The following is a 20,888-nucleotide window of genomic DNA, read 5'->3' as shown; positions in this document are numbered from 1 at the left end:
CCAGCACTCAGAGCAGGGCTTTTGGCCATGCTCCTCCTCAGTCCTCACTGCTTCTGGGGCAGGGGCCAGCTGCTGCAGTGGGGTCGAAGTCCCCCTGTGCCAGCAGTAAGGGACTGCCCAGGTGTCACGCAGGGCTGGGGGGCATGTGGGGGCGCTGCAGCACAGCCCAAGGACCCAGGGGACATTGCACCCTGCAGCAAAAAGGGCACCTGTTCAGCTGGCAAGTGGGGATCCCAGCCAAGCCGCTCACCTGCAGCCCACATCTGTGCCCAAGCAGCCAGTGCCCAGCAGCCCAGGTGAAGCACAGAGGAGTGCTGGCACCTATGGTGCATGGACCCACTGGCCCCAGCGCTGCCTGCAGCAAGACACGGGTGGGTGGGTGCCCCCACATGTGCACTCCAGCATGCCCCACACTTTGGCCTTGCTGCCCCCACTTGGCCCCGGCCCCCAGCAGCTTGGGGTGCACCGAGTTTTGCAACCCCAGAAACGGTCAGGGTTATTTTTAGTCACTTCCCTGGCAGCAGCTCAGCACGTACCTGCGGTGTGCGAAATGTGCCGATAGCACAGGAAGCCAGCAGGGCTCCACGTGCTTCCCCTGCCCGCCCTGGCCCTGGTGGGAGCTGCTCCCCCAGACTCCCTGGTTGGGGTGTGGGGAGGGGGCACAGGAACAGCCAGCTCACATCCCAGCAGCTGGCATCCCCCAGGGAACACAGCCCAGGCCACGCATGGCAGTGATGAGTGCCATTCCCTGGCTCCCAACCAGGCTGGGGATTCCCAGGTGGGCCCCCTTCTCCCCCACAGGGGCCTGGGTGCCCTGCCCTGTAGCACTGAGCTGATGCCCCCAGCTGATGGCTTCTCTCTGTTCTGTGTGCAGGCAAGGAAGAGAAGGAAGAAAACAACTTTGACACCCTGAAAATGGAGGCAAGTATGTCCCGGGGCTGGGCCCCCACCGCAGGCTGCACCGAGGCACCCGCAGGAGATGGGCACCAGACAGCCCACTGGCCAGCACGGTGCTCCCCGTGCCCGCAGGGACCAGCGTTCCCCGATCCCTCAGAGTCAGCGGCCCTGGGGGACCTGCAGGGACAGAGGTCCTGGGCTCCTGCGCCCCAGCACAGCCAGGCACCAGGCAGCACCTGCCTCTCTGCTGGGGACCAGATGGCACCGAGCTGTGGCCAGGCCAGTAACACCCCCCTCCGTCCAGCCGTCTGTGGGATGGTGCTTGCTCGAGCTGACTCCATGCCTCCCCCAGCACGTCAGCCTGGGGCAGAGCCATGCCCGGGATGGTGACAGCGGCACCCATCCAGGTCCTGGTGCTGGCCAGAGCGTGTGTGTGCACACATGTGCGCACCTGGGCAGGCAGTGCCCCCTGAGCAGTCTCCCCTGCCGGTCCCAGCCTGCACAAGTGGGGTGCCCACCTCCAGCCCCCGCAGGCAGCTCCGCTCTGTCCCCTCAGAGCCCAGCCTGTCCCGGGCCTCGGCTCCCACCATGCTGCTGTCCCCAGTGCCCGCAGCAGTGCTGTGGCTGCAGCCTTCAGCCTCCTCTCTCTCCCTTCGGCGGCAGGGCTCCCGCGGGCGGCTGCGTGGCGGGCTGGGCTGGGAGTCGAGCCTGCGGCAGAGGCCGATGCAGCGGCACACCTTCCAAGCTGGGGACCCATACTACATCAGCAAGAGGAAGCGGGACGAGTGGCTGGCCCGCTGGAAGAGAGAGGTAAGGAGCCAGATGCTGCCAGAGAGGATGGGGAGGAGGGGCACCATGGCATGGTGGTGATGCTGGCGTGGGGTGGGCTGCATGGTGCTGCAAGTCTAAGCACCCCAAGCCCCTTGGTGTCTAGCTGTCTCCAAGGCTGCCACAGCTAACTGCAGCATCGCTAATGACAGCAGGCAGAGGTCCGGCAAAACATGGCATGCACGGAGCACTCTGCCAGACACTGGCAGTGCCGGGGTAACCAGCTGCATGAGGGGCGCTCAGCTCAGGGTGAGGGCTAGGATGGGCAGCCCCAGTGCAGAGCACCCCAACCTGTACCGTGCCGTGGGGCTGGAGGTGGAGCAGGCACTCCCCGTGGGACCACCGTGGTGGTGCCACTGCCCTGCCTGCACCCAACTTAAATGCCATGGCCAAGGCGGGCATCTTCACTTCTCGTGCCTGTGCCCTTACGCGGGGGGCACCATAAGGCAGGGGCCGGGGGCCCAGTGTGTGCAGCCACTGGTGCAGGGGCCCTGCTGGTGTGGGCAGCACAAGGCCCTTCCTTCTTCTGTGGGATGTGTCAAGGGGTGTGCCAGGATGTGCCATTCCTGCCAGTTTCCCAGGGAACCAGCATGTGCCATGACACAGCCAAAATCAGCAAAGGTGAGGGCAGCAGCAGCAGCGGGAGCCTGGCGCAGGCGCAGGGCTGCAGGCAGGCCACGGTGCTGACGGCCACTCAGGGGGGTGCCATGGGGCAGGGGCTCTGCGGGCACCCCAGGGGTCTTGTCCCCACCAGCATCCCCACCGCTACCCCATCGCCTCACTCTCTGCGTTGTTCCCTGCTGCCAGCAGGTCTCCCTGGCAACAGGTCCCCTTGTGCCACCACCACTCCCGATGCTATTTATAGCCCTGCGCCGCTAAGCACCATCATGCTGGCACTGCTTGGCAATGGGGGGAGGCTGGCATGGCTGGGGCATCCTGCATGGCACAGCTGGCACAGCCACAGTGTCTCCATGGGGCACAGAGCATGGCTGGCATGGCCACAGCATCCCCGTGGGGCACAGGGCATGTCTACAGTGGCCCTGTGGGGTGCAGGACATGGCTGGCACAGCCACAGTGTCCCCGTGGAGCACAGAGCACAGCTGGCACAGCCACGATTCCCCATGGGGCACAGGGCACAGCCACAATTCTCCATGGGGCACAGGGTACCACTGGCATAGCCGCAGCATCCCCGTGGACCACACAGGTCATGGCTGGCACAGCCACAGTGTCCCCATGGGGCACAGGGCACAGCCACAGTATCCCCATGGGCACAGGGCACATCTACAGTGTCCCTGTGGAGTGCAGGTCATGGCTGGCACAGCCACAGTGTCCCTGTGGGGCACAGGGCACCACTGGCACAGCCTGGCTGGCACAGCTGTGGTGTCCCTGTGGGGCACAAGGCACTGCTGGCATGGCCACAGTGTCCCAATGGGTTGCAGCATGACTGGCACGGCAGCAGTGTACCCATGGAGCGCAGGGCACGGCTGGCACAGACACAGAGTCCCCATGGGGTGCAGAGTATGGCTGGCACAGTCTCCGTGTCCCCATGGGGCGCAGGGCACAGCTGGCACAGGCACAGTATCACTGTGGGGCGCAGGGCATGGATGGCATGACCACAGTGTCCCCACAGGGCACAGGGCATGGCTGGCACAGCCACAGTCTCCACGGACCACGCAGGGCATGGCTGGTACAGGGCACAGCTGGCACAGCTGGGGTGGCCATGTCAGGGGATCTTGTGGATCAGCAGTTCCTGGGGTGGCCAGCATGGGCACAGGGGGTCCCGCCGCCCCAGTGGAGCTGGCAGCCAGCGGTGTGGGGGGAGCACCGCCAGCCCCAGGGGCTGAGTGTGGCTGCTGCCCACGGGCAGAGCTTTAGCCAGGCACAGGGTGGGCTGGCAGAGCCGTGGGTTTCCTGTGGGGTGTCCCGGCCAGGGTGGGCACCCGGCGCACACTCGGGCTGTGTGCCAGGAGCCATGTTTGCCAAAATCATGCTTGTGGTCAGGGCCTGCAGCCCCTGCCCTGCAAGAGGTGGGGAGGGCAGGGGGGGCACCAGCCATGCAGGCGTTCGCCTGCCACCACAGCGCGGCGCAGCCCTCGGTGCAGCCACGCTCCGGCCACCGGCAGCAGTGCAGCGGCCACCGGTGCCATGCATGGACCCCTGCGCTGCAGGCCATGGGGCAGCGGTGACTGCCCTGGCAGCCCCCAGCCTCACAGCCCCCTGCCCCTGCCCACACTGTGTGCCGGCCAGTGCAGGCAGCTGCTGGCCATGCTGTGCCATGTGGAGCATGTGGGGCAAACTGCGGCGCAGCGTGGCCGGGGAGGTTGGTGGTTGCAGCCACTGAGTAACAATTTTCCAACATACGGTTCACTCGCCAAAACAAATGTAGATTCAGGTCAGCCAAAATCACTTGTCAGCCAAAAATAATTGGGAAAAAATGCTAAAAAAGTCAAAATACTTATTTTGAGGAGTCTCTCATTCTCAAACAATGCTGAATTTAGCCGCGTTTATTTCCGTTATTTTTCTAATAAGAATAAGTGTTTTCTTTTCATTACGGGAGAAAGCCTGAAATGTTTTCAGGCTGGATCAGCCTTTTTCCCCCCATCGCAGCTGACAACCACCAGCAAGCTGCATGCCCAGCACCAATTGTCACTTGCTGGTGGTGTCAGCGACAGAGTCCCCAAGGATTGGGGATGGGCCATGCCACCCACAGCCCTTGCGGCTCCGTCACGGGGAGAGCCATACCCTTTCCCTCCCTCCAGTGAGCTCCCTGTGCCAGCCGCGGTGCTGGCTGTGCCACAGTACAGCACTGGCTCTGCCCCCAAGGGATTTGCTTCTTCGGTGGTGCCAGGGTCCTGGAGGGCTGGGGGACAGGAAGCCCTCCCCGGGAAGGGACCCCCATGGCATGGCCCCAGCCCTTGTCTCGCCACACTGCAGCCCTTTGGCACTGGCTGTTTCCTGCTTGCTGAGGTCCCCAGACCTGTAATCAGTCAGCTCGGAGGCATATTTTTAGTGAGCGCAGCAGGCTGGCACCATCCCCTTGGCCAGGCATGGCCACTCCTCATCCCTGGATGGTGTCAGGGCTTCCCTTGCCAGGCACTGGGCACAACCCCGTGCCACCCATGGCAGGGACACCCACTACCCATGCCCCAGCACGCCAGCGCTGTTGGCATGGGCAGAGGCTGCCTGGCAGGGTCCCAGTAGCTCAGCTAGGGTCACCAGCCCTGCTGCAGTGGGGACAGGGACAGCGTGGTCCCCTCTAGCCTTCCCTCCTCTTCCTCACCCCCAACAGCCTCCGAGGGCCATCACTGCCCCTCACCAGCCCCAGTGCTGCAGCTGGAACAGTAATGTACAGCTCTGGGCACTGTCCCTTGCCCGTCTGTGCTGGGACACCCTCAGCCAGGCCCTGGTGTCAGCGGGTGAGCCCCTACCCTGTGCTAGTGTGGGGCAGGGATGGGGCAGGGGACAGAGGTAGGATGAAGATGGAGATGGGATGAAGATAAGATGGAGATGGAGATGGGGCAGTGGATGGAGATGAGGATGGGGATGGAAATGAGGATGGGGGTGGGGCAAGGACAGGGCCAGGGAATGGGGGTGGAGATGGGATGAACTTGAAGATGGGGATGAGGATGGGGGTGGGGCAAGGACAAGGACTTGGAATGGGGATGGGGAGGGCATGAAGATGGGGGTGGGGGTGGGGTAAGGACAAGGACGGGGATGGGGATGGGAATGAGGATGGTCGTGGAGGTAGAGCAGGGGCTGGGCAGAGCTGCCTGTGTCTGTAGGCGCAGGAAGGCAGGCGTTGGGTTGATCGTCTGGATGTGCCCTTCACCTGGAGCTCCAGTTTATCTATAACGACCGGTGGATGGGCGATTTCCTCCCTCTGCCCTACTCCTGCCTCTCCCCGGGGACAAAGCAGAAGCACTCCCACAGCGGCACCCGGCAGCTTTGTCCCCTCCACTTTTCTTCCTCTTCCCCTTTGCCTCCTCCTTGGCTGCAGCCTTCCTCGGGTGCCCCTGGGTCCCTCCTGGCTCTTCCCACATCCCCAGCCCCCATGGGTGCCCCACACCGGGGTGTCCCTGCCCAAGGGTGCGCCAGCTGCACCCCCCCGGCCATGCTCCTGATCCACCCCATCCTCTGGCTGGGGCTGAGTTCAGGTCCAGATAATTTTATTCCAGGTCCCCAAAGGTCTGGCACGGCCAAGGGGTGCTGGAGGGGACAGGCTGCCCATGGGCTGCCATCACTCCACTGTGACCCCCAGAGGCTGAGGCTGTTTGCCTGGCACTGGGGTGCAGCCGATGTTGGGGGTCCCCAGGGGGCTAGCAGCCTTGGGGCAGGTGTTTTAGCCAAGGTGCTGCAGCACCGGCCCCAGTACCCCTTGGCCTGGGTGGGGGTCTGCAGGGCCGGGCCAGAGGGCTCTGCTAGCACACAATCCCCAGCCTTCCCACTGGGGGCAGCCCCATGCCCCGGGGGTGACAGCCATCAGCGGCTTTGTCCCCTCCACTCTGCAACACAAAGGGGACCCGGAGCTCCGGAGCTACCTCTCTGTGGGACATCTCCTGCCTGGGGGTCCTGGGGGACTCCTGGCCCAGGGCTGTCTGGGAAGGCAGTGGCAGCAGGCTGGGGGGCTGGCAGGGGACAGGCCGGGGAGGGGGGAAGGCAGGCATCCCAAGCATGTCCCGTCACAGCTGCGGTGGCAGCTCCCGCATGGGCTCCCTGCTCTGCTCTGCATCGTTGAAAAACTTGTGCCCTAAAACACCCCACCACGGTAGGAGGGCAGCGGCAGCACCTCACGGCACCCGTGCCTCAGCTGAGACCTGCACCCTGCGCATGGGTGCTGTGAGAGGGCTGCCCGAGCCCCGCGGCAGCTCAGTGCTCCAGTCTGGGGGGCCCACCTGCCACCGGCTGTGGGAGAGGAGAGGGGACACGGTGGAGCCCGTGCTTGGCCTTGACACCGTGCACAGCCCCTGCGGCTGCAGCCGGCAGTGCCCAGCCTGGCCTGGCTGCTAAGACAGAGTCCAGGTACACGGCATGGCACAGGCAGTGTCACTGCTGGGGATGGTCCTTGGGGTGGCTGGCTGCTGAGGGGACAGGTACCCTGGCTGCAGGGGGTCTGGGTGTCGAGGGCTGTGCCTTGGGGGTCCAGAGCCAGGGGAACAGGCTGTGCGGTGTGTTTGCTCTCGTGCAGTGGGACAGCTGGCTCTTAGGGGACATGCCAGGGATGTGCCAGCACTGGGGGATGTGCTGGGGGACAGGCGGTCATTAGGGGGCCGGTTTTGGGGTATCTGGGTCTGCACCTCAGCAGCCACGGGCAGGGGCAGCCTGTGGTAGGGAGCCCACTGTCCCCATGCTGGTCCGCCATGGCCTCTGGGATGGGGAGCTGCTGGGATGCAGCCTGCAGGTGGGCCTGGGCTGGAACAGCTGAGTCTGACCAGACCAGTGCTGTACCGGTGTGTGCTGGGGGCTGAACCGGGGACTGCGGCCCCAGACCAGTGCTGTGTTGGTGTGTGCTGGTGGGCTGAATTGGGTGATGTGGGCCCAGACCAGTGCTATGTTGGTGTGTGCTGGTAGGCAGAACTGAGTGCTGTGGTCCCAGACCAGTGCTGTGTCGTTGTATGCTGGTGGGTCTGGACTGGGTGCTGTGGTCCCAGACCAGTGCTGTTGTGACTCTGGAATGAACTGGGTGCTGTGGTCCCAGACTGGTGCCGTGTCAGTGCATGCACATGTGCCAAGCCAGGCCAGCTGCTCCCAGACCAGTGTCCGTAGTGGGCCACACTGGTGCAGCTGGTGCCAGCCGGTCCCCAACTGGTGTGTGGCACTGGGGTGCTCGGGGCAGGCCCTGCCAGCGCGGCCGGACGGGCAGGGCCCTCAGGGCAGATTCCAGCCGTGCCGGGCCGAGCCCCCCGGGCCGCCCCCCGCCCCGTCCCGCCGCACAAAGGGGCCGTGGGGCCGCGGCCCCGGGATAAAAGGCGGCGCGGCGCGGCGCGGCCCAGCTCGGACGAGGCCGCTGAGAGCCGCGGGCCGGGCAGGGCGAGCGCGGAGCCCCCGCTGCTGCCTGGGGCAGGGCCTGAGGAGCGGGAAGGAGCTGGAGCGGGCCGGGCCGGGCCGGACTGCGCGGGAGCGGGCCCGGGGAGACGGCGGAGCCCAGCCGAGCGGCACCGGGCCACGGTGAGAGACACCAACGAGCGGCGCCCAGTCGAGCCGGCCCGAACTGAGCCGAGCCGACCCGAGCGGAGCCGATGCGGGCCGAGCCGAGTTGCCGGGCCGAGCGGAGCCAAGCCGGGCCGAGCGGAGCCAAGCCGGGCCGAGCCGCGGGCAGGGGGCCGGGCCGGGCTGTCCCCCCGGCGCCGCGCGGCCCCTCCCCGCCGCAGCCAACCAGCCGGGCCGGGAGGCACCATGTGACCCGGGGAGCCCAGACAAAGAACCGCCGGCCCTGCCGGCTCGGCTCGGCTCAGTTCGGCTCGGCTCGGCTCGGCCCAGCCCGCGGCGGCGCCCAGCCCGCATGGGTAGGTGGCCACCGTGGGGAGGACGGCTCGGCTCGGCTCGGCTCGGCTGATCCCGGCACTTCCCGGCCGCAGGGCAAGGCTGGTCCTGGCTCGGTTGAGCTGAAGTGTCCCGGCTGGGCCCCGCGGCACGGCACGGCACGGCTCAGCCTGCGGGCGCGGCTCGGCACGGCCAGCGCCGCTCAGCACACTGGGTCCGGGGGCGGGGGAGGGCTGGGGACCGGGAGGGTGACAACAGGGGTGCTGGGGCTGTCCCGGGATGGGTCCTGGCAGGAGCCTGGCTGCCGGGGGTCTCCGGGAATGGAGCTATACCCCGGGGCGGGGGCTGGGGATACCCTTGGGTGGGTCAGGAGGGTCCAGGGGGCTGGGAGCTGGGGACCCGTGTGGCAGCGGGGCCGGGCCAGCCCTCCCGGCAGGGACGGGATGATGTGCAAGGATCCAGGACTGGTCCCATCGCTCCTCAGGCATCGTGGGGTGGCCAGGAGCCAGGAGCAGGGACAACCCCCCAGGTGGGGGCAGAACCAGGGCAGGGAGTTGCCATCTTCCCCAGAGCCACCCCCAGCAGCTTTGCAGATGCTCCCCAAGCCACCCTCCACCCCAGCCACAGAGGGAAACTGAGGCACAGGAACACGGGGGACCCCCCCAAGCTGCACCAGGCAGGGTGGCGATTGGTGGCTGCAGCTGGACTGCCAGGGTGCAGCCCCCCAAGCTGGGCTGGCCCAGGGCCCCCCACCCCGGGGCTGCAGGTGAGCGGTGCCCCACAGCCCTGCCCTGACCACTGTGTGCCCCCCCACAGGCGGAGAAGAAGGCGAAGGTGATTGCCGTGATGAATGTTGTGGAGGAGACGCCGCGGGCAGAGCCCCAGAAGGAGGAGGAGGCCAGCCCCCCCACCTCACAGCAGCCCACTGACCCAGCTTCACCCAATGTGGCCACCACGCCTGAGCCAGTGGTGGCTGACGCCGTGGACAAGAACACCTCCAAGTCAGCTGATGATGAGCCCGAGTATGAGGTGAGGGCAGGGCTGGCTGGGAAAGGGGGGGGTGTGCTGGTCTGCTGCCCCCCAGGGACACAGATGCCCGTTCCCCACCAGCCTCTGACCTTACCCCCCCCATCAACTCACCGTGCAGGACGGCCGGGGCTTTGGCATCGGCGAGCTGGTGTGGGGCAAGCTGCGCGGCTTCTCGTGGTGGCCCGGGCGCATTGTCTCCTGGTGGATGACGGGCCGGAGCCGGGCGGCCGAGGGCACCCGCTGGGTGATGTGGTTCGGCGATGGCAAGTTCTCGGTGGTAAGTGGCACCTGTGGGGTGGGGGTCTGGGCTGTGCACCTGCTGTCTCCAGGTGTCCCCCCAGCTCACAGCCACATCCTGTCCCCCAGGTCTGTGTGGAGAAGCTCCTGCCACTCAGTTCCTTTGCCAGCGCCTTCCACCAGGCCACCTACAACAAGCAGCCCATGTACCGCAAAGCCATCTATGAGGTGCTGCAGGTGAGTGTCTGCGGCCGCAGGGTGACACCCCAGCACCAGGACTGGGGACATGGGTGCTGGTGCAGGTCTGTGCTGCCAGGTGCAGGCAGGCTGTATGTCTGTTCACCCTGCCAGGATCCGGCTCTGCATTGCTGTGGCACCCAGCAGCATCCTGAGGAGCCAGGTGGTGTCTCTTAGAAGGGTGGGGGATCTGAGGGGCTCCCTCCAGAGATTTTTGGGGGTGGCTGGGGGGAGGTTGGGGTCTCTGGAGAGTTGCTGAAGTCCCTGTGGGGTGATGCTGTGGGGGTCCTGGCTTTCTGGGGGTCTCTTGGTAGTGCTGGGAGGTGTTGGGGGTTTCTTGTGGGGCAATGCAGGGGAGTCTGACCATGTAGGTCCCTTTGGGGCTGGGCGCTACCTGCTTGGGTAGTGCAGGGTCAGAGCTGAGGATGGGGACACCCATGAGTGGGTGGGTGATGGCTGTGCCTGCGGCTCCCCTGGCAGGTGGCAAGCAGCAGAGCAGGGAAGATCTTCCCAGCATGTCCAGAGAACGATGAGACGGACACTTCCAAGGTGGTGGAAATCCAGAACAAGCAGATGATCGAATGGGCCCTGGGTGGCTTCCAGCCCTCCGGCCCCAAGGGCCTGGAACCCCCCGAAGGTGAGCAAGGGGAGGCATGGTGCCCTGCTCGCAGGACAGGGACTCACTTGGTGGCCTTGGAAGGTGTCCCCAGGACCCCTGGCCATTGGATCCACATCACGGGGGTGGCATGGGCTTGGGCATGGGAAGCACTGTGGGACTGGCAGGTCCCTCTGCGGGGCCAACAGGACCCCACTGATGAAACCCCGTTAACGGGACCCAACGCCCCTTGCAGAAGAACGAAACCCCTACAAAGAAGTTTACACGGAGATGTGGGTAGAGCCAGAAGCAGCTGCCTACGCACCACCCCCACCCGCCAAAAAACCCAGGAAAAGCACAACAGAGAAGCCCAAGGTCAAGGAGATCATCGATGAACGCACCCGAGGTACCACCTGGGGGGTCGTGGATGCCCCCCCCCCCCCCCCCTTCCATGGGTGTTTGCCTGGGCTGGGTCCTGGTGTTGGCAGGGCTGTGCTCACCACGGGGGGCTGGTGGGGGCGAGAGCTGCTGTGGCCAGGTCCCCTTCTCCATCGGGGGGGCCCTTCCCTTTGTCCCCCTGTGGGACTGTGCAAGGGGGACCTGGCTAGGGCAGGGCTGGTAGTGGACAGGACCCCCTTCCCCAACACCTCTCTCCCTCCCCAGAGCGGCTCGTTTACGAGGTCCGGCAGAAATGCAGAAACATCGAAGGTGAGTGTGGGGCAGTGCCCAGCTCTGGGGCTCGGACGCATCCTGCCCCCAGGGACAGGGCTGGGGTGGAGGGTCCGTCCCTAGCTGGGATGCTGCCCAGGGCTGGAAGGCGGGTGTTGGGGGCCAGGTTGGAGCAAGGAGGCATTGGGAACCCTGCCTCACTGTGCCCACAGTTGGTCCCCGATCACACCACAATGGTTGTCCTGGTGGTGCTAGCAGTTTGGGTCTTGAGGGGGGGCGGGGAGAGCTCTGCCATTCCCCAGCTCGAGGGTGGCAAAGCCAGTGTGACCCGGACACGGGGTGGGCATTTGCCAGGGACGGCAGCAGGACGTGGCCTGGGGTCAGGCTTCTCCCCACATGCTGGGCTCACCAGGGTACCGGGGGTTGGCAGAGCCTGGGGGTAACATTCTCCTCTCCTGCTCCTAGACATTTGCATCTCCTGCGGGAGCCTCAACGTGACCCTGGAGCACCCTCTATTTATCGGAGGAATGTGCCAAAACTGCAAGGTACGGCGAGCAGGCACAGCTGGGTCCCCCAAACACCCAGTGCCAGAGGTCTCCCTGCCAGACCCCTCTGCCGGGAGCTGCCCCAGTGCCCTTGCTGGGTGCCTGGCCTTGCAGCAGCATCCCAGCTGCAGGGCTCGGGCCGTGCCACACTCATGCCTTGGCTCTCCCCCAGAACTGCTTCTTGGAGTGCGCCTACCAGTACGACGACGACGGTTACCAGTCCTACTGCACCATCTGCTGTGGCGGCCGTGAGGTGCTCATGTGCGGCAACAACAACTGCTGCAGGTCCGGGGCCGCTGTCCCGGCGTGGGGCTGGGGAGGCTTCAGTGATGCCACTGTCCTGGCATGGGGCTAGGGAGATTTTGGGGATGCTGCAGTCTGCCAGCATGGGGCTGAGGAGGTTTTGGTAATGCCACGGTCCTGCCATGGGGATCCGGTGATGCCAGTCCTGGTGTGGGGCTGGGACATTTTGGTGATGCCACAATCTCGGTACAGGACTAGGAGGTGGTGCCAAAGTCCCAGTGTGGCATTTTGGTGAAGCTGCAGTCCTGGTGTGAGGCTGAGGAGGTTTTGGTGATGCCCTGACCCTTGTGTGGGGCTGGGGGAAGTTTTGGCAATGTCACACTCTCAGCATGGGGCTGGGAAGTTTTGGTGATGCCCAAGTCCTGGCTTGGGTAGGGAAGTTCTGATTCTTCAGTCTGATGTGGGGCTGGGGAGGTTTTGGCTGTGCTCCAGACGTGGCATGAGAATTTGGTGATGCCAGCCCTGGTTTGGGGCTGGGCTGTTCTAGTGATGCTGCAGTCCTGGCACAGGGCTGGGGAGGTTTTGGCAATGCTGGTGTGATGCTGGGCGGTTTTGATGATGCCATGGTTCCCAGCTTGCAGGTCTTTGCATGGGGCTGGTGGAGCTTTGGGCAGTGTGGCAGGTCCTGGTGTGAGGCTGCCAGTCCCGGCGTACCCCCCTACCACTTACTTTCAAAGGGGGGCACGGCTGTAGCCTGGCCTTCATCCTGCTGGGGCAGCGGGGCCATGCTGGGGGCACCATCCTCCCACCACCAACTGCACTCATTCCCCAGCATCCCACAGCAGGGATGCTGCCGGGAGCACCGGACCCACCCCTGGTGCTGATGCTGGCTCCCGGCTCTCACAGGTGCTTCTGCGTGGAGTGTGTGGACCTGCTGGTGGGCCCGGGGGCAGCCCAGGCGGCCATCAAAGAAGACCCTTGGAACTGCTACATGTGTGGCCATAAGGGTGTCTACGGGTTGCTGCGGCGGCGGGAGGACTGGCCCTCACGCCTCCAGATGTTCTTCGCCAACAACCATGACCAGGAGTTTGTGAGTGTCCCTGGGGAAGGACCCCCTTGCCCTGGCAGGGCTCCCCACTGCCCCATGTCACCCCTCCCCACCTGACGCGCCCCTGTGGCTTTCAGGACCCGCCGAAAGTGTACCCACCAGTACCGGCCGAGAAGAGGAAGCCCATCCGGGTGCTCTCACTCTTCGATGGCATCGCCACAGGTGGGTGGGGGTCCCCAGACCAGCAGCCCCAGCATCGACCCTCCCTGGGGTGTGTTTGGGACCGGTGGCAGCAGCAAGCAGCCTGCCTGCACCCCACAACTGTCCAACATTGGGGCTGGGGGGTCCTGCACCCATTGGGGTGTCAGCGGTGCGTGGGCAGACCTGTGCCACCTGTGGGACCCCCAGCTGGGTATTCCGGTGGGCAGCCCCCAGTGTCCTCAGGACCCTAGGGGGTGTACACTGTTGGGGGTCTGGGGAGGGTGATGGATGGTGGCCGGTTGTCCATGCGCCAGCCACACCAGCCCCGCTACCTGCAGGCCTGCTGGTGCTGAAGGACCTGGGCATCCAGGTGGACCGCTACATCGCCTCGGAGGTGTGCGAGGACTCCATCACTGTGGGCATGGTGAGGCACCAGGGCAAGATCATGTACGTCGGGGACGTCCGAAATGTCACCCAGAAGCACGTACGTCCTGCCGGCCAGCCCCCCACGGCTCCCCCAAAGCGCCCGGTGCCCAGCCCTCTTCCCCAAGACAGGACTGGTCCTTTGTCCTGCATCTCCCCATGTGCTTGGCTTTGCCAGCACGGCCTTGCCATCCCACCAGGGAGCTTGGTCACCATCCGTCCCCTGTGTATCCATGTCCCCTGAGCCGGTGGCAGCATCCTCCTCCCTGGGCAGCGTCTGGCACCAGCGCCTGCCTCACCAGGGGTTCTCCCTCTTGCAGATACAGGAGTGGGGCCCCTTCGACCTAGTGATTGGGGGGAGCCCCTGCAACGACCTCTCCATTGTCAACCCAGCCAGAAAGGGGCTCTACGGTAGGTGTCTCGCTGCTGGGCTGGGGCTGGCCCCCACCACCAGCCCCCCACTGCTGGCCCCCACCACTGATGCCAGCCCCTCTCGCTCTCTCCTGCCCAGAGGGCACCGGGAGGCTCTTCTTTGAATTCTACCGCCTGCTCCATGAAGCCCGGCCCAAGGAGGGTGACGACCGGCCCTTCTTCTGGCTCTTCGAGAACGTGGTGGCCATGGGGGTGAGCGACAAGAGGGACATCTCACGCTTCCTGGAGGTGAGTGCCAGGGAGTCGGCATCCTCCAGCCCTGCGGACCCCCAGGGTCCTGCTCCTGTGGTGGGCTGCTGAGCCCTGCTGACTTCTTGCCTCTCTCCCTTCCTGCAGTCCAACCCCGTCATGATTGATGCCAAAGAAGTGTCTGCAGCACACAGGGCACGGTACTTCTGGGGGAACCTTCCTGGGATGAACAGGTTAGTGAGAGCCCCCCAAAGCCGAGCCACTCACCTGCCCACCACTGTGCCGTGCCTGCTGTGGAGCCAGGGCTGCCAGCAGCCCCTGCTTGGCCACTGGGAGCAAGGGCAGGGGCTGCAGAAAGGGCTGGACCCCTGGGTCCTTCCCCAGCCCAGGTATCCCAATCAGTGGTGGGCGAGAGCAGGAGGTGTTCACAAGGGAGCACTGGGTGACAGCACAGCCTGAAGCCCATAGAGAGGAGGACAGTCCTGTCCTTGCTCCATCCGTGCTGGTGGGGTGGTGTGGAGCTGCTGTCCATGTCCCTCCCAGGCAGTGGTGGTAGACGTCTGGCTGGTGGTCATGGGCAGGCTACCACAGGGGTCAGCTGCTTCTTGCCGTCAGCTTCTGCAGCCCCTCAAAACACCCTTGCCCACCCTGCATGCCCACAAAGCCCAGCGTGAGAGCTGCCCTGCACCCGTGCAAGTGCTCATGTGGCAGTGTGGTGCTGTGCCAGCCTGGGCCCACCCCATGCCCACCCTGTCTCTCTCACCCAGGCCACTCGCGTCCACAGTCAACGATAAGCTGGAGCTGCAGGAGTGCCTGGAGCACGGCAGGATAGCAAAGGTCAGCTTCAGCATGCAGGATGCAGGTGGCGGGAGCGGGGATGGTGCAGCCAAGGGGGTGGTGGAGTCCCATCGCTGTCCCTGGTGGTCCCAGACTCCTGTGAGGGTGGAGGAGGGATGTGGCAGTGGCACCAGCACCCTGGGATGGGAGCACCCTGCCTGTGACTGCTGTGCCTGGCTGCAGCCGGTGCGCCGGGAACTCCATCCCGCCCTCCCCAGCATGACGAGCCTGTGCCTCTTGCAGTTCAGCAAAGTGCGAACTATCACCACTCGCTCCAACTCCATCAAGCAGGGCAAGGACCAGCATTTCCCCGTCTTCATGAATGAAAAGGAGGACATCCTGTGGTGCACGGAGATGGAGAGGTACCGTGGCCGGCTGAGGGCTTGCCACAGGGCTGTATGGATGCTGGGGCAGGGGGAGCCGGCAGTGCCGTGTCCCTCGGCCAGCACATCCCCCTGACCCCCTGCTCCCCATCCCCTCCCCTCGTGTCCCTGCAGGGTCTTTGGCTTCCCGGTGCATTACACAGACGTGTCCAACATGAGCCGCCTGGCCCGGCAGAGACTGCTAGGCAGATCCTGGAGCGTGCCGGTGATCCGCCATCTCTTTGCTCCCCTGAAGGAATATTTTGCCTGCGTTTAAGAGAGACAGACAGGAACTGGTGACACACGGAGCAAGTCAGAAACAAAACCATCCACGCCAAGAGAAGTGAAAACACAGAATGAGAGAAGAGTCAGCACCCAGAAGAGAGATGGGATTTCGCAGCCCGACGGGAACCCAGCACACGTCTCCCCGAGCAAAAGGGTTCAGTGTCCTCTCCTGAATTTCCAATGTTCAGCTTTTAGCCTATTTAAAAAAAAAAACACAAAAAAAACCAACGAAAACTACAAAAAAACAAAAACGAAACGAAAAAAGAAAACAAACAAAAAACCAAAACCATTTTTTTTTGGGTAACCTTTTAATTTTCCGCTCTTTTCTGGCTGGGTTTTTCTGTTGGTTTGGTTTCTGCTTCTCGGAGCAGCGGGCGAGACAAGACGCCGTCGCCAGCTCTGCTCTCGGAGGAGGGGAAACGGCAGTGGGAAACCCCAGCCGGGAGAGGCGGAGGCGAAGGAGACCCGCTCCATCTGCGCCGAGCGCGCACCGAGCTCATGGCCCCCGCCACCGGCCCGGCGAGCTTGGGGGGAGCACGAAGCGGCAGGGAGGCGCTCGGCCGGCTCCGCAACGCCCAGCGACTGAGCCTCACTCTTTTCCACCAGCACCGTTCACTGGTGATATGGAGCCAACCCAACTGGCAGGGAAGCCGAGAACACACACACCACAACACACCTTTTCTACAGTATTTTGGGTGCCTACCACACAGGAAACCTTGAAGAAAGCAAATTCTAGAAGCCGCTGTTACCTCTTGTTTACAGTTTATATATATATGATAGATATGAGATATAGATATATATATATATAAAAGGTACTGTTACTACTGTACAACCTGACTTCATAATGGTGCTTATAAACAGCGGGGTGAGTTGAGACATCAGCTTCCATGTTGCCTTACGTGCCGGGCCTTTCCGAGCGAGTGGCGCGGGAGAGGGCCGGGGCGGTGGCCGGGCGGGAAGCATCTCCATCCCGAGTCATGCAATAACCTTTTTCTGTCCTAAAAGGAAGCGCCTCCCTCGGCGGCAGCGGTGGCTGCCCTGCCCTGCCCGGCCCTGCCCGCGCTGCTCAACCTGCTCATGACGCGCACAAACGTACTGGTGCTCTTCTGTGTACGTGGCGTCCCCGGCCAGGCCGGTGCTGGTTGTCCCCCCCGCCGACCCGGCAGCAGCAGCACGGTGCTCCTGCCTGCTCCTGCCTGCAGGTGCTGTCTGCCGGGGTGGCGTGGGGCATGGGTGCTGTGAATAGGGCTCTTGCCGAAAGCTGTGGTGGTGCTGTGCTGGCAGGGATGCGGGCAGGGCCAGGAGGCCAGGCAGGGAGCAAGTGTGGGACGGAGCGGTGCCGGAGCATGGCTGGGGTGCTTCTGGCACAGGACAGGGATGGCTCTGGGTCCCTGGGCCCTGGTGCTACATCCATGGGGCTGGGCTGGTTGGCAGGAGGGCGATGCCCCCGTGAGCCACGATGGGACCCCAGTGCTGCTTGTGGCGTTGCCTTGTGTACCAGGTGGCTCAGGGCATTGCTTCTCCAAGCGTGGTTGTGGAACAACCGTGAGCATGGTTGTGGAGCAGCCGTGATGTATTGGTGCCCCGTGCCTCTGCTCTGGGGTGGCCACGTGAGGTGTGCGCAGGGGCATGCTGTGGCAGGAGCGGTGTTGGTGTCGAGGACAGGCAGCCGTGGCCGCAGGGGCCGGTAGCCGTGATGGCAGTGGCGGTGCAGAGGGGAGCCGTGGTGCGTGCAGGCAGGACATGGGCAGGTGCTGGCATTGCTGTGGATGGTGCTACTTGTCTGGCAGCTGTGGGTGCTGTGGGAGGTCGGTGGGTCTGGCTCGGTGCAGGGGCATTGCCCTGCATCCCTGGTGCCCACTTGGGTGGCCGGAGCCTGTGCCTGGCGCTGGAGCGCAGGGGCTCTGGTGGGGGCAGGGACTGGTGCTACGGTGCGGGAGAGGCTCATGGAGGGTCTCTGGCCTGTTGCCATCTCTTGTCTAACTGTGAAAGGTGCTGGGGGTCCACGGGCGGGCAGGGGCCACTGGCCGCTTGGTGCGGGGTGCTGGCTAATTGGCATCAAGCCGCGCTGGTGGCCCCAGGGTGCTGAGAGGTGCTGGGACCGATGGCGGCAGGGGCGGGTGAGGGGTGGCCCCAGGGCCCCCCCACCTCCCCACTGCGCCTGGTGCTACTGGGGGGGAGGGGGTTGAAGACCCCTCTGTCGGTGTGGGTGGCATGGGGAGCTGAGCTGGCACGGGGTGGCCACGGTGGGGGACACCGTGGGGCCCAGCTTTGCTGGGTGGTAAAGGAGGCAAGGCAGAACGTGGCCCCCCAGCCCTGGGTGCTGAGCTGCAGCTGTGAGCTCTGGCTTGGTCCCGGGGCCGGATCCCGCGCTGCCCTGCAGCGCTGGAGTGAGGCTGGCACAGGACTGCTGGCACTGTGCATGGGTTCCACCTGCCATGACAGCACCAGGTGTGAGCCGTGCATGGCCCTGCAGCGCTGCATGCAGGTCCTGCACGGCCCACAGCACTAGGTGCAAGTGCTGCGTGGCCCTGCAGTGCTGCTCACGGGTCCTGCATGGGTCCTGCACTGCCCTGCAGCGCTGATTGTGAGTCCTGTGGGGTGCACAGCACCGGGTGCAAGCGCTACAGAGCCCTGCATCACTGCACATGAGCCTTGCGCAGCCATGCAGCACTGTCTGCAGGCACTGCACGGCTCTGCAGCACTGAGTGAAAGCACTCCGTGCCCTTGCAGTGCCAAGCACGAATCTTGCACGGCCCTGCATCATTGTCTGCAGGTCCTGCTTGGCACTGCAGCACTGGGTGCAAGTCTCGTGTGGCCCTGCAGTGCTGGGTGCTGGTCCTGCACAGCACACGGCACCAAGCACAAGTGCTGCACGGCCCTGCAGCTCCGGGTGCTAGTGCTGCACAATCGTGCAGCACCATTTGCAAGTCCTGCATGGCCTTGCAGCGCTGGGTGCAAGCCTTGCAAAGCCCTGCGGCACCGTCTGCAGGTTCTGCACGGCCCTGCAGCGCCGGGTGCTGATCCTGCACAGCCATGCAGCACCATTGGCGAGCCTGGCACAGCCGTGCAGTGCCAGCTGGGAGCCTAGCAGTGTGCGGGGGTCCCAGTGGGCCCTGCACTGGCCCAGTGCAACCCTGCAGCACTTCCCTGGGACCCTCTTGGCTCCACAGCACTTTCTGTGGGCCAGGTCCCAGCCGGCGCTGTAGCACAGGGTGCCAGTGCAGCATTGCCATGTCCCAGGCAGCTCCTGCACCTGCCCCGGGTGCCCATGGCTGGGACACCCAGGCTGGTGCTGGCAGGAAGCAGTTTCCCATCATGGTGCAACTGGAAGGGTGCCGGGGCAGTGCCGGGCTCGGCTCGGTGGTGCTAAGGGGCACATCGGCAGCTCCGCAGCAGCCGCTGGCAGTGGTGGGGACCATGGGGATGCCTGGGGAAAAAGTTCAGTTTTAACGTACCCGACTCACATCTTTTTTTAAAACAAACAGACAAAATTTTGTTGCACAGCCCTAGATGAAATGGTGAAAACAAAAAATAAAAGCCTAAATTCCTTAAGATCCGCCGAGGGAGTAGGTGACAAACACGGTGCTAAAACATTTTATTAAAAATATATATTGTTAAATTAAGTCTGCTGTCTGGACAATGACTGTTTTGTTTTCTTGTAGTGGAGTTTCAAAGAGCACTATTATTTTACTCTTATATATTATTATTAAAAAAAAAAACAAAAAAAAACAAAAAGGCATTTTAACTTTGTACTTGAAAACTAAACAAGAGATTTCATGTGTTTTAGCCTAGACATTGAAGTAGCTGACGCTTAACTATTTGTGGGGAATCATGTACTCATACCGAGGAATAAACGCGTAGAGTTCGGTACCCTCCTCTCCTATGATTTGGCTCAGCCCGCGCCCAACCACCACATTCCCGGCAGTGCCGTCGGTGCCGCCGTGGCCACTCCGGCCCAGCGTCCCCAGCTGCTCTTCCCACCCCCCCCACCCCCCGTTTTATTTTCTACTTCTCTCTTTCTCTCTCTTTATCCCTTTCTCTCTTTCGGTTCTTTCCTTTTGTTTTTTGTTGGTTTGGTTTTTTAGGGTCGCTTCTCTATTTATTGCCGCTGAATACTGTGCATTTCACCGTATGGTTCTGGCCCGTGGGGCTTGCCCGGCACTCTGTTGTATCTGTGTAAGTATTGCTCGTGACATAGCTGTTCTGAACTAATTAAAGGTCAATGCGTGCAGCAGATGTAGAAAGTCTGTCCGTTCCGCTTCCATCCCATCCTCCTTTCTTTTTTTTTTTTTTTTTTTTTTTTTTTTTTTTTTTTTTTTCTTTGGTGCCCAGAAGAGTATAATACAGACGAGCTCCTTTCTAATGTACTTGTGCTGGAGAACACTTGAATAAATGTACTGTTTTTGTGCAAAAAAAAAAAAAAAAGAAAAAAAGAGGAAAAAAAAAAAGAGAAAAAAAAAACCAACCCTGTGGTCCTGTGCTCTGTGTCCTCTCGGCATGCCAGGTGGCCATCCAGGTGGGTGGGTGGCAGGCTCTCGGTGGGTGGTAGGATCCCAGCACGGGTCGTGGGGTGCAGATGATGGTGGGATCCTAGTTGTAGGTAGTGAGGTCCCAGTGGGTGGTGGGATCCAGGCAACAACAGGGGTCCAGTGTGAACTGGGGTCCTGGTGGGCAGTGGGGTCCCAGCGGATGATGGGATCCTGGTGATGGTGGCGTCCCAGTGCATGGTGTGGTCCCAGCGGATGATGGGGTCCCAAGGGGCTCCCAGTGCTGCATGCAGGGGCTGTGGACTGAGCCCAGCTCCCAGGGTAGGGCAGTGGGGGCTTTGCTTGTACAACTCGGCACGGGGTGCAGAACCCCCAGCAGAGCAGGACCCATACACTTCTGAGCTCCGGCCTGAGTTTCCCCTCCAGCCAGGCAGCCCTGGGGGGGCAGTCAGATTCCTGCCCCCACCCACACCCACCCCCCATCCATGTAGTGGACCCTGAGGTGGTGGGGTCTTGAAACATGTCTCAGGGGACCACTCATGGGCTGGAGCCCAGGAGAGGGACTGGGAGGGGTTAAAGACTCGGGGGCCAGGGGCAGCACCCACCCCCCAACAGCTGGGGGCTGCCCAGGGAACAGCCGGGGCTGGGGAGGGCAGGGACAGGTGACAGAGGTGGAGCTGGAGGAGGAAAATGCCTGAAATGGTGGACAACCAGGCTGGAGCTCTCCCGAGACACCCCTCCAGGGCACCAGCCAAGGGTGCCTGGGGCTGCTGAGGTCCTCATGAGCCCCCCTCTGCCGGTGCTGGAAGGTGATGGGGATCAGGATGGGGAAAGGCAAATGCTGCATCCCTGAACATACCT

The 20,888-nt window shown here is 63.3% G+C and overlaps 2 protein-coding genes across 6 annotated transcripts in view; both read left to right on the top strand.

Annotated features, from left to right (window-relative positions):
* Positions 1–19,776, top strand: part of DNMT3A (DNA methyltransferase 3 alpha) — a 48,833-nt gene extending 29,057 nt beyond the window's left edge. For all 5 annotated transcript variants that reach the window (XM_056343536.1, XM_056343535.1, XM_056343534.1 and 2 more), the window contains 19 exons: positions 875–921; positions 1,561–1,707; positions 9,022–9,234; positions 9,353–9,511; positions 9,601–9,708; positions 10,189–10,345; positions 10,560–10,709; positions 10,967–11,011; positions 11,438–11,517; positions 11,690–11,802; positions 12,667–12,850; positions 12,946–13,030; positions 13,348–13,493; positions 13,753–13,843; positions 13,944–14,092; positions 14,201–14,286; positions 14,821–14,890; positions 15,134–15,252; positions 15,388–19,776. In XM_056343536.1, the coding sequence (XP_056199511.1) occupies positions 875–921; positions 1,561–1,707; positions 9,022–9,234; positions 9,353–9,511; positions 9,601–9,708; positions 10,189–10,345; positions 10,560–10,709; positions 10,967–11,011; positions 11,438–11,517; positions 11,690–11,802; positions 12,667–12,850; positions 12,946–13,030; positions 13,348–13,493; positions 13,753–13,843; positions 13,944–14,092; positions 14,201–14,286; positions 14,821–14,890; positions 15,134–15,252; positions 15,388–15,529 (2,291 nt within the window). In that variant the 3' untranslated portion in view covers positions 15,530–19,776. The remainder of the gene's footprint in view (positions 1–874; positions 922–1,560; positions 1,708–9,021; positions 9,235–9,352; positions 9,512–9,600; positions 9,709–10,188; positions 10,346–10,559; positions 10,710–10,966; positions 11,012–11,437; positions 11,518–11,689; positions 11,803–12,666; positions 12,851–12,945; positions 13,031–13,347; positions 13,494–13,752; positions 13,844–13,943; positions 14,093–14,200; positions 14,287–14,820; positions 14,891–15,133; positions 15,253–15,387) is intronic.
* LOC130151368 (uncharacterized) lies at positions 1,715–5,273 on the top strand. The gene is made up of 2 exons (XM_056343538.1): positions 1,715–2,952; positions 2,983–5,273. Exons 1-2 carry the CDS (start codon positions 2,632–2,634, stop codon positions 3,598–3,600), a joined length of 939 nt encoding a protein of 312 aa, XP_056199513.1. The 5' UTR covers positions 1,715–2,631; the 3' UTR covers positions 3,601–5,273.
* Positions 19,777–20,888: the final 1,112 nt, after the last annotated feature.

Source organism: Falco biarmicus, chromosome 6 (genome assembly GCF_023638135.1).
Source record: "Falco biarmicus isolate bFalBia1 chromosome 6, bFalBia1.pri, whole genome shotgun sequence".
NCBI lineage: Eukaryota > Metazoa > Chordata > Aves > Falconiformes > Falconidae > Falco > Falco biarmicus.
Note: the sequence above shows the minus strand (reverse complement) of the source record. Positions and strands in the feature narration are given on the sequence as shown.

Bases quoted from the DNA above. Each gene is read 5' to 3' on its own strand.
- LOC130151368 (XM_056343538.1), top strand. From the start codon at position 2,632: ATGGGGGGAGGCTGGCATGGCTGGGGCATCCTGCATGGCACAGCTGGC. The intron at 2,953-2,982 runs GTCCCCATGGGG...GCACAGCCACAG, and splicing joins ATGGCTGGCACAGCCACAGT to TATCCCCATGGGCACAGGGC.